Below are 12583 nucleotides of genomic sequence, written 5' to 3'. Positions count from 1 at the left end.
TCGGATGGCCCCTTGGATCAACTCCATCCCGCGTCCCTTGACCTCTTTTCTGGCTTTTGATGCCGACCTCGCCAACTCGGAATCACGCAATTTGGCGATCGCCTTGTACTTTGCGTTGAGCTCGATGAGTTGGTTGTTCAGGGAATCAGCGTTTGATTCGGACTCTTGAAGCCTACCTTGAATACCAGAAAACTCTTCCTGGAGCTTGAAATTCTGGTCGTACTGACCCTGCAGCTCCCCCTTTACCTGCGCAAGCTCGGATGTTAAATTGTCAACTTTGTCCTCCAACTCGTGCTTGGAGCCGGCAGAAGAGCTGACTTCGGCCTCAAGAGCAGAGAGTTTCTTTTTCCACATGTCAATCTCCTTCTCCCGTCCAAGGACCAGCCCTTCGTAATGTTCGATCATGTCGTTAAATTCGCTATGAGCCTGGCGTCATACATGAACCCGGGATGACGAGTCAGTTCGCAGAATGGCAATACAATAAAAAAAATAATAATAAAAGAAAACGGAACTAACCCGAGATGAGTGATGCGCGTGAAGCAAATAACGTTCACGAATCGCAGGGCGCCATTTGTCGAAGTCTGGCAAGATCGAGCCCGACCGGGTCTTGAAGCATCGGAAGACGCTGCCCTCTTTCTCCATAGCTGTGGAGAAGGAAGAGTTGTAAAAAATTGGAATTTTAATAAAGACAAAAAGTTTAAAGTACGTGTAAATCACCAAACCTGAAAGCGATTTAACTTGAGGGACAAGAGCAGGCTTCAGCCTCGAGGGAGCATCTCGAGATTCAGAATCCCCCTTTTTCGGAGACGCGCTCCGGGCAGTCATTCCACTATCCGGCTGGGAAGAGGAGGACATGTCAACCGGTCGTGGAGGACCCATTGGTTCAGAAGGAGGGGATGACCGAGGTGAGCGGTCAGTCCGGGCCCTTGACTTTTCCCTCTGCGGGGAAGGATCTCTGCGAGAGGACTTGTATCTCTTCCGGCGAACCAAGTTCTTAATTGGCTCGTTGCTAAAATCATCTCGGGGAGGACGAGGTGAATCACGGCGAGGAGATTGATCCCTCCGAGGAGAACGTGAGTCGCGGCGATCGCGACGGGGAGTTAGTCTGAAGGAAGCAACAGATCGGGCTCCCTCGGTACTGCCATCATCGACCAGCAAGGTCCTACTATAGTCCTTCTTGTCTATAGAAGTCGCGAGAAACTTTTTCTTCTCCTCGCAAGCCTCAGCCATCGGCTTGGAAAGCAACTTACGCTTGGCCGCAAGGGCCCGAGATGACATTCCCTGAGTTGAGGGAGGGGGAGGAATTTGGTGAAGATGACCAGGCGGACTCATCCTGAGTCTGTGGTTAGCCTCTATGAATCGTTCGAGAGTGAAGGAATTCCAAAGGATTTCCCCTTCAAGAATTATTTTGAAGAATTCGATGAACTCTTCAGATGGGAGATTAGAAGCGATGAAAGCTGCGAAATGAAACAACGATGTTAGTTAATAAAGATAAAGAAACAACCGGGAAAGATACGGGCGACCTAATCTCTACCAGGTTTCGCCGACCACTTCGAAGGGAGGAAATCTACAAGATTTCCAATCGAAGCGGGAGTTTTCTTAATCAAGAACCAAGGATGATGCCAATTTTCATCCTTGTTTGGAAGATGCGAAATGATGTTCCTGTTGGCGTTAGGATATGCTGAGAAATACCCCGTTTTCTTCGACGAGCTTCTCACGCTTAGAAGCTCATTTAATTCGGCAACTCCGATAACGTAACCGGCCTCCGCCGCGATTGTTATAATGCCGAGAATAGTACGAAGAAGATTGGGGGTTAATTGAGGAAGAGCGATTTCGAGAGCCGCTAGGTATAGAATTAGGGCTTCGGGAAGAGGAAAGGTCAGCCCGCAACCCTTGAAATAAATCTCATACACACAGAAGTAACCATCGCGATGGTACTCTGGAGATTCTGTGGGAGAAGCTATTTGTGCTTCCGCCATAATTTCCGGCGGAATCCGGCAAAGCTCTCTCAATCGCTCGAGGGATTGAAGAGTACAAGTGGACCTATAGTGCGGACCGGCAATGTCACCAGGGCGGGTGCACTCGTCGTTACTAGAACGCCTCTCGTCAAAAGACGGAGACTCGGGTCTATCAGAATCAGAAGTCATTGGGAAGAAAGAAAAATTCAGGATCCGGCGAAGAAGGTTTTGGTGAAGGAACGAAGAGAGAGGTTTTGATTAAAGTACAAAAGTAAAAGAAGAGAGTAATGGTGAAAAGAAGTTACCTCAAGCTAATGATGAAACCGCCTCGGAAGTCGTGTGGGAAGTGGGAAGGTTTCTCCCGTTTTAATAGTAATTAATCAATATACGGTCATAATGATGACAGATGTCACTCGGTTAAAAATGGATAGTGCCAAAATTAAAGGAGTGATGGGATTTTCGGCGGGAAATCAGAAAGATTCTCGAGCGCAATCTTTGGCCACTTGAGCATTTAAAGTCCTCCGAACTGGAATAGCACTTCGAAGAACTTGGGGGGCTAATTGTTGGTGTCGGATCCCGCACCAGAAGTACGAGACCAACCAAAGATTGCCACGTGATCAAAATAATGGCCCATAAAGGATGAAGCCCATTGGACCCGTGAGCCGAAGGGACGGTCGAAGTGGTTGTCGCCATTTCGAGAATCCGAAGTGACTACACTGTGACACGAGTTCGGAGTAGAAGACGCGGGTAAGTCGGTTCGCGGACACTTGGGCCGAAAGAGGCGAGGCCCATGAAGATCAGAGTCAACTCAAATTCAAACGTTGAGCATTAAAGCCGAAGAATCAAAACGGACACATTTAAGAAGAAATAATTGTGCTTAATTACTCATTTTAATGTCGTTTATCGGTGTATAAATATAGAGGCCGATGGCCATGTAAAGGGGATCTTCCTCTCTCGAGAGAAATAATATAGCAATTTTCGTATCAATTTACAAGTTTTTATATATTCATTTTTGTCCCTCAAGGATAATCTTTCCCACTTAACAAAAATACTTGAGTGTGTGAATCCGACATCCACAATCAGCAGCTAGGATGTCTGACCGTAATGGTCTTGGTCCTCACAAGCATGTTTCTGGTCCAAAGTCCTTTTTACAAGTGGAGCAAGAGATGGTAAGTTACATGTCTGTTTTAAATACTTGTTTTGTTTATTACTTGCTGACATCTCTGTTACTATATTTCAGGAAGTTGAATTGGGAAGACCTCCTACTATTGGAGAAGTGTTCATCAGAACTCATACCAAGAAGGATGGGACATTTGTTGATAGGAAGGCGCAGGAAATCCATGAGGCATATCTCAAGAACAAGGCAGCTAAGTTGGCTGCCCTGCAAGAGAATGATGAACAGGATGATGGTAATTCGCGTCAGTCTGAGCTGTCTCAGGAGGAGGATGATGAGATATTTCTTCAGGTAGTAGTCTTGTCTTTTGCTCTGTAGTCTACTTTTATCTGTTAAGCACTAATGTTTTTACTTTGTTTTGCAGTCTACTGTCACAAATGATAGAGGGGATTACTTTGGAATTGGCAGCTTAGGGGTTTACATCAACGGGAAGCGCAAGTACGCAGGAAGCAGTTCTTCTTTCACAACCCTGCAGTCACAGCTTGAGGATGCTAACCGCAAGATAGAGGAACAAGCAGCTCTACAAGCAGCACGTGAAGCAGAGGCATTGCGGGTCGCAGCATCACAAGCAGCTGAGATCAAGCATTTGTCGATGGTGAAGAAGTACCTGAGTGAAACTGACCCTAATTTCCTGGCCTTCCTCAATTCCCAATCAACTCCTGCTGCGGATGATCATTCAGAGGTCCAACCAAATCCAACTCCTGCTACTAATGCTGATGGTACTACTCATGCTACTTAGCTTTCTCTCCTCTTAACTCAAAAACTTGAACTTGATCTTTTGGTCTTGTACTTATGGTACAAGTATGTTTGTATTTATGTCTTGTGAACTTGATATTTTGGACTTGTACTTTTGGTCTTGTGAACTTGTATGTTTTAATGTTTATTAAGAACTTGTATGTTTTGGTCTTGTGAACTTGTATGTTTGGTTTTAATTAGTAAATGCAAACGTAATTGGAATCAAAATAAGCAGGCAAAATCCAAAAATAAACCTCCAATAAGTCGTAAAACGATAGTCATTCAGTCACTAAAACATTCATAAAACAGTCGCCTTGTAGTGTCTTTTTGGCGATTCCACAGTCACCTATTAGTCGCCAAACCAGTCGCCAAATAGTGACATATTAGTAGCAGAACCGTCGCCACTTTAGCGACTCATACGCGACGCACATGCGACTTCAAATAGTTGTCGCAGAATAGTCGCTATTTATTTTAGTGACTATTAGGCTACAATTTATTTTAGCGACGCAGTGTTCGGCGACAACGTTTATTAGTCGCTAATTAGTGGTTATTATGTGTTTAGCGACTCTTTAGTTACGTTTCTTGTAGTCGCTAAATCCATGTTTTCTTGTAGTGTTGTCATGTATGAAGTTTGAAGAATACATCAGACTGTTAAAACATCTTTTGCAAATGATGCTTATATAATACAAAGTAAATCCAAATTTCAACAACAACCAATATTTTTTCACCAAATTCAATTTATATAAAAAATAAATCCAAATAAATTTTATACTACTTATACCAAATAAAATATAAAATCAAAACATTTTAAATATAGGTATTATATTGTATAGTTATGATTTGAATATGGTTCAACACATTAGAAGAAATTAAATCCTTAAACAAGTGTAGTGCCTAAGTTACTTGTCTGTATACTTTTATAGAAATCTCAAAAGTATATCCCTCATAAACATTTAAATTTTGTACATTCTTCTAAACTTCTTGTATGACCAAATAGTTGCTTAACACGAGCAACAAATCATATCGTTCCAATATTTTTATTTATGAAATAAAAGATGAAGAACCAACCATCATCTCTTATTCTTCTGTAACACATAATTTCAAAAATATATTCCAAGTTTTAGTAACATAGTATCGCTAGTTTACAGTACCACAAAATCTAGGTTACCGTTTTTTTTATCATTAGGGAGTGATCCAAACTTTTACTATCCGATTAATTTTTTAAAGTATATATAGCTTTCGAATAATTAACTCGTCGAATTTTTTAATGGATCTAAAGTCATACATCATTTTGACTAGTTAAATGGAAATGGTTAAATAAATTCATGAGAGTTTATCTCTAACCTAGACGAACATGGCAACTTGTATACCAATGAAAGCCATTAGCGCATTACCACTTACTTAGGTTACATGTTTCTTTTTTGGGCTATATTAATTTAAATCCTCAATTGACCAAATAATTAAATTTAAATCCATGGTAATTTGAAAATTAGATAAGTAGGAAAGAGAAAGAAAATATAAACCAAAAATATCATTCTTTTTTGGATTAATTACTAAAATGCCACTGATTAAAATAAGGTTAATATGTGGGTGACACTGTTCATTTCGACACGATAATATGCAGATAACACATGCTAAATAATTTAGTATCGCGATAAGCTATAAATTATATGTTAATATAAAATAATAATGTGCTAACATATTACATATCTGAATAATATTTGTATGAACATGATAAAATATTCGATATATGGATAATATTTATATTAACATGTAACTTAGAGCTGGCCAAAATAACCGAACCACAAGAACCGAACCGGAACCGAAGCAAAAAGAACCGAACCGGAACCGAACAGAAATTTTAAAATACTTAAATGGATCCTAAATTTTAGAACCGAAAGAACTGGAACCGGAACCGATTCGAACCGAAATATTTCGGGTACCCAAAAATACCCGAAATATGAGTTTATATCTAAAAATATTAGTTAGTTTTAGATCGAATAACCAAAAATACCCGAAATACCAACAAATATTTGGAAAATACATTAAAAATACTTAAAATAACCAAAAATACTCAAAAATATCCGAAAATACCCAAAAATATCCAAAATACCTAAAAATATCCGAAAAAATATCCGAATAGATCCTAAACTTCAGAACCGAAAGAACCAGAACCGGAACCGGAACCGAACCGAAATTGTTTGGTTCCTATATGGATCTTAAACTCTAGAACCGAAAGAACCGGAACCGAACCGGAACCGAACCAGAACCGAACGGGTACCCAAACGCCCATGCCTAACTTATACAACGTATGCTCAAATTTATCATATTAAATCGTTGACTATTTGATTGGTATCAACTAATTTATATAAAAACCTGTTTATTTACTCTAATAATTAATTATAACCGTTAACTTATATATTAGCATACTTATTTATAATGATAATTTAGTTATCACGTTTAACTTATACGTTAGCATTTTTGTATGTGTTGCTAATTAAATTGTTACCCATATAACAAAATCGAACCCAGAAAAATGAGACAATGGTCGTTGCTGCCAATGATACCAGTTTCCCTCTTTTGCTCAATAAACCTCATCAAAACCCAGCTAACAAATTATTCATTCCACAATTCTGCTGGGTTTCGAAATTACCACCGAGATTTGAAACTACCATTGTGTCTTGGTTTCAACCTTCATGGAATCGAAGTCGGGACAACCAAAATCGACCGGTTCTCTCTGTCACAAAATCAAATCGACCATTATCATTTTTAAACACAGCTTGAACCATGACGAATGTGACATTGATCGTTTTCCACCGACAAAATCTATTCTTCTCCCTTGATTTTTGTTTTCGCCGAATTAAAACTACCATTGTCACAAGTCAACCACACAACTCACGAATTTGCTTATCCGGCCAGCTTTGGCTCTCTGCAATTTTGTTTCTGAAACCATTTTAATTTTTTTATTGAATTTTTGTGGGTTTAGATTGCAGTAGAAACCGAAGAGAGAAATGAAAGAGAAAGAGAGATACATTAGGGATTAGATTGTCATTATGACATATACAGTAAATGTCAAAAAGTGGTGTGGAGAGAGAACTAAATAACGAGTCGTCTATGGTCATAGATTGTAGATTCCCTTGTTTTTTATCCATTAAGAAAGTTTTGGACTTTTAAAATAAGTACTAATTAGTCTTCCATATTTCTCAATCTCATGGTGTATCTAAAATGTGTAGATTATCTCCCCCCTCCCCCGGTAAAAAATTATAATAGAACTCGAATCCCAAATAACTAGAAAATTTATCTTCTTACCCGTTGAATTAACCGTGTATGTGATTGGATTTTTCAGATTTTGTTTTATATCAGTTAAGCTATAAATTTATTTCTCATTGTTCTAAGACTGTTTACATTATAGAAAACTAAGATATATAGATCTAAATACAGAACGATATACGATTGAAGAATGGATTGGTCATGGGAAGAAAACAAGAAGCTATTATGGGACAGTCAAACTTTCTCCGCAACAACTAGTAAAGCAAATATAATTCTTCTTTGTCTTTTGTTTTTTTTTGCTTGTAAAAGGATAAAAAGAAATATGTTTTGAAAAGATAAAGTAAAAGATGAAGTTTTCAGAGAACCTTTGAACAAGATTGAAAGATGCTTACTTTACCAAGAAAATTATAATAAGCTCTTTTTTTTAGTAAAAAAAATCAATAAGCTTTTTCGTATTAAGTATGGAGTCATGAACTTTACTTTTACAGTTTTACGTATATGTATGTGAAACAATATTATGTTTTAAACTTATAATTTATTTTCACTTATATTTATTATTATGCATTTAGAAATATTTTTATAATTTTCTCATTTCATTTAATATTAGAATATTTTATTAGCCATATAATATGAATATTTTGAATACACCAATAAAATTTTAAGTAATATTTGATAATAAAATATATAAATATTAAAAATTGTTAAAACGTTGTGAATTTTTTTTTAATATTATCCAAATATAGTATAAAAAAATTGTTTTCTTATTGCAAATATTTTGTATGGGTAAAATAATAAAAACTCATTATGTTAATAAGCAACTATATACCCATTTATTTCTATAATGAATTTTTACTTCTACTTTTTAGGCGAAAACGCAAATCTTGCGTTTTTGCGTTGTTAATGCGATTATAAAGATTTCCTTGATTGACAAATTTTTTGCATAATTGCATTAGAAAACGCCATTCCGCCATTATGCGATTACTAATAGGAGTCACTGAAGTATGTCAAGGCCTGTTGTTGTGTTAACAGTTTGGTTTTGATTGGGGTCAAATCAATAGAATCTCTCGATGTATCTGTCTTTGTGGGGTTATTGTTGTTTGGTTTGGTTTTGGTTGCTTCATGTTCTGTCTTGCATCTAAACTGAAATTTTCTCTAAAAGATTGGTTACTACTGAAAAGTTAGTTGAGAGTTAAAATTAAAACATTGGTTACTCTACATTTAAGTAGCTCCCATCCATCTTGTAAAATCACCTGAAACTTTAACACCCAAAACATGTACTTGGTTGGCAGGTCTAGGTTTGTGGGACAACGATGGTTGGTGTCGGTTTAGGATCTTGATACGCCCCTCTCAGTCATCTCGTGAGTTAAGGGGCTTGATTGCTTCTCTCGCTACCAGTCACAACGTTGAGATTACGGTTGCTAGCATTTAAAACCAATCATAGAAATTGTTTTAAACCATTCTAGACCGCTCGAAATTGGAGAATTTCAAAAGCTCATTTCCAAAAGCGTTTGCAGTTGCGGGTGGTAGCGGTTGGCAAAAAAAATACATAAACAACAAATAATTTTTAGAAATATTATCAAAACCCATATATATTAACGGTATTTCTCAAAACCCTAATTGTTTTTTCTCTATTAAAACCATGGCATCAATCCAAACAGTAGAATGACAAGATACGAACGTAAGTATTGTAATAATATTATTAATCCGAAAGATATACAAATTCAAAACAAATTTTTTCGTAGTTTGTCATATTATATTACTTGATGCAGTTTTTTGTGATGAAACAAATGCATGAAGTAATAAACACTTAACTATGAAATTTATTTGTTTTTGAATAATCATGTAGCACTTTATATATGGTTTTTATTATTAATTATAGATTTTATATATTTATCATAATCATATAAATATTTGGTGTTTTATAGTTTTATAATTATAGATTACATTTACTTTTGTCATTTCCGATTTAACTGCTGCCGCACCCGCTAATTAACCATCCATAAAACTCCCGCAAACGTATTAATTTTCAACCACTAAACTAGTCGATCAAAATGCTTAAAAATGCTTAAAATCGTAACCACTTGTTTCCGAAAACTCTCGCAGTCGCAACCCCACCCGCTGCTTTTAAACGAATGAGAAGATGTGACTGATCCGGTAGATGCAATTTTGCTAAATGAAAAAGAGTAAACTTGAGTCTTCATCTCCCTAATCAATCTGCACCATCCATTCCATCATAATTTTCAAAAACAAATCATTCTAAACCGTTGAATTTTACCATTTTTAGTCCTTATTAAAAAAAAGTTATAGATTAATTAAGCATCAAGCCTGGCCCATGTCAATAAGGCCCAATAATACGTGAGGGGTTGAGCACTTTAGCTGATAAATACGATTGTCTACTTGTCTCTGTATCATAATTTCTTCGTCGTTGATGGAAACAGTTTCCAATTCGCAGAAATCGTAAGAGTGATCTTTTGAGACCAACATTGCTTAGTGGAGGAGCCTATAACAGATAAAAAGAAGAATAAGGAGAAAAAAAGGGTTTTGAGTAAAGGCCTAAAGGGACATGCATACTTGTCCAGTTTATTTATTTGTGTTACAGAGTGTGGAGAGCTCTGTTCTTTACGATATGAATTAACTGTTCCATTTGCACGCTATGAATAAGTTAAATTAATCATTCAAAAGATGCCAAATAGAGAAAGTATACAGAAGGGATAATCCATCTAAAGGAAGGTACAGAGAATTTTATCAATGCGATTTCGATATTGCTGGTCAGACTGAAAGAACAGGACCGGCTTTCGAAGTTGTGAAGATCATGACAGAACTGTTTCACTCAAATCAGTTTTTTAATGATGAACAAGAACATCTTTCTTAAGGTTGGATCAATCACCACAACAAGTTCCAGCGATCAGGGTGAGTAATAGTAAGTGTTTATGCTTTTGATGACATGTTTTGGTTCTGTAATTAAAAATTGGGATTCATTGCAACCAAAAGACAGGAGAAGCATTTCAACCGCGTCAAGGATTCTAGAATTCCTTGGATGGTGATTGTCCGCAAGAAGAACTCAAAAAAGGTCTTGTTGCATTGCATTGAAGAAGATAGTTAAAGATGGCGAAAATGAATTTTAAAAAAGAAGCTACAAGAAAACGTTTCGTCGAGGAATTGCTGGAGCTTCTCAGCACTTCAAAGGACCTTGGGAAGAATCAGAAGAAGTTGGAAGAAGGCTCTGATGTCGACAAGTGAATTGGATTTTTGAACTATGTAGGGCAAAAAGGAGCCGGACAAATACGTTAACTAAACTCATCATAGCTCAGGTCATACTTTAAACTTCAGTTTTTTTTCATTTGGATAAATAAGGTTTATTTTACTTGTTTCGCAAGTAATAGACTCTCTTCCATTAAAAATCATAGATAACCTATGTTTAACCGAAATAAAACAAAACATGCACGAACCTGTGCATTTAAACACTATTTATGAATGACTCTGATTCTGTGGAGACTTTTGATTAACTTTGTGAGGACTATGACAAATTTGTATTTGACAAAAAAAAATGACAAATTTGTCAAAGTTTTATACATAGTTCCGAGTTCCGACCTAAAACTTTCAAATAACGGATAAAGAAAACAAAAACGTGTTGGTATATATAATAAATAATCGAAGGTATTTTTACAAAAACCAAATAATTTGTCAACAGATAAAGATTTGATAGAGATTCGAGCGGCGATAGAGTTTTAAAGCAAAACAGCACCGCCCAACAGTCGACAATGATTACAATTTGTTTTCGGTTCATAAATTAATTAACAAATTTGTTATGAACTTTGTGACTAGAAAAAAATATAGGATATGTGAGGTTATATTGTCTTTATGCAATACAAATCAGAGAAGTTGTTAGGTCTTAGAATCAATGAACAAACGTGTGGGTTGTCTCTGTCTGTTGTAAGAAACCAAGTCATACATAATTTGCATATATATGACCGACCAACCAAATTATATAAAATTATTCAAAGGAAAGTTTAATTCGACCGACCAACCAAATTATATAAAATTATTCAAAGGAAAGTTTAATTCAGTTTTTTTTTTTTTTTTTTTTAAATATGAATTGGATGTTGACAAAAGAATCAATACAAATTTGGATGGATTCTTGTATTTTACATACTTTTTGTAAGAGATTTAATCTTATCAACATATCTCTAAATTCATGTCAGTATTAATTGAATGATAGTATTATATATGATCTATAAAATTTAGTAGTTAATTAGCTATTTCAATTTTTATCTTTTTTCTTAAAATCTGGAACGGTGAAATGAGTAAGAAATAATGATGTTATATAGTTATGGGCTCTTGACCAAAAATACATAAATAATTATGGGCTGATAGAACCATAGAAATAGTCATTTGAAAATGACTATTTTGTTGGTTTGCTAGTGAAAAATTTGCAAGAGTGCATTAAACTCCATTATACAGCTATGCACAACGAAATGTTGAAATATTTTCTTTTAAGCTGACAAAAAATAATATTTGTTCCTCTACTTTTGGATAGAAATAGTGGCTCTATAAAACCTCTTCAACGTACTTTTGCTATCGTTTTGTTTTTATAATTGTTATTACAATAAAAAATTACATTACGGGTAGGCCCTACACTGATGACTATAAGGGCCCATAAAGCCGTAATGGGCTTGAAGGTGGACCACATCTGGACCATAAAACCAGGCTGTCTAACTGGTATGCAGCTGTAGTCCACGTGTCATATCATTTCGTCATTAAGAGAAAATTCTTACTAAATTAGTGATTAAATCCTTTATATCTAGTGGTCCATAAAGAGTTAAAGACACTGCATCATCATTATATCAAAAGGCTTAGTTTTATAACTGTTCACATTTTTAATTTTTTATTACGTAAAAGATTAGAGAAAATGGGATGATGATTAGAGATAATGGATGATTAAGTATGACACGTGGCGGAATCTCAACGGTACTATTATACAGCTGTGAATTTGTAGGGCTTGACGTAGACTTGTGATCTTTCCCCAGCATTTAATTAGCTGGCTAATTAACCTGCAAAACTCAACACTTTTTTTTTTTTAACTTAACCCATTAAATCCCAAAAAAAATTGCACATTCAAGGAATCAATATTTCTTTTAGGATAAAAAAAATTACTTTTTAACAGGCAAAACTCAAAACTTTAACTTTTTCCAAAAAAATTGCATTTGAAGGAACAATATGTCTTTTAATAAAAAAAAAGTAATCTTGAAATGGATGAGACATTCATTATTATTTGGGAAAAATGTCAAAAAAAAATTATGAACTTTCAAATTTGGGACGATTTAATCTTGGACTACGATGAAAACATTTAAATCATAAAGTTTTTGTTGACTTTACAATTAATTAGCGAAGTTTCGTTGACGAGACAACATAGACAGTTGTATTTTCTAAGACAACCAAAGACATC

At 35.7% G+C, this 12583-nt stretch overlaps 1 protein-coding gene across 1 annotated transcript; it reads left to right on the top strand.

The window, feature by feature from the left end:
- The first annotated feature begins 3044 nt into the window (after positions 1 to 3044).
- LOC110228590 lies at positions 3045 to 3832 on the top strand. The gene is made up of 2 exons (XM_021026319.1): positions 3045 to 3127; positions 3199 to 3832. The coding sequence occupies exons 1-2, from the start codon at positions 3050 to 3052 to the stop codon at positions 3448 to 3450; spliced, it is 330 nt and encodes a 109-aa protein (XP_020881978.1). The 5' UTR covers positions 3045 to 3049; the 3' UTR covers positions 3451 to 3832.
- Positions 3833 to 12583: the final 8751 nt, after the last annotated feature.

The sequence above is a fragment of the Arabidopsis lyrata genome (assembly GCF_000004255.2).
Source record: "Arabidopsis lyrata subsp. lyrata unplaced genomic scaffold ARALYscaffold_5, whole genome shotgun sequence".
NCBI classification, from domain to species: Eukaryota; Viridiplantae; Streptophyta; class Magnoliopsida; order Brassicales; family Brassicaceae; genus Arabidopsis; species Arabidopsis lyrata.
The sequence above is the reverse complement of the archived record's forward strand: the minus strand, read 5'-3'. Positions and strand labels throughout refer to the sequence as shown.

Coding starts and splice junctions, on each gene's coding strand:
- LOC110228590 (XM_021026319.1), top strand. CDS start 3,050: ATGTCTGACCGTAATGGTCTTGGTCCTCACAAGCATGTTTCTGGTCCA. Junction 3,128..3,198: donor TACAAGTGGAGCAAGAGATG/GTAAGTTACATG, acceptor ACTATATTTCAG/GAAGTTGAATTGGGAAGACC.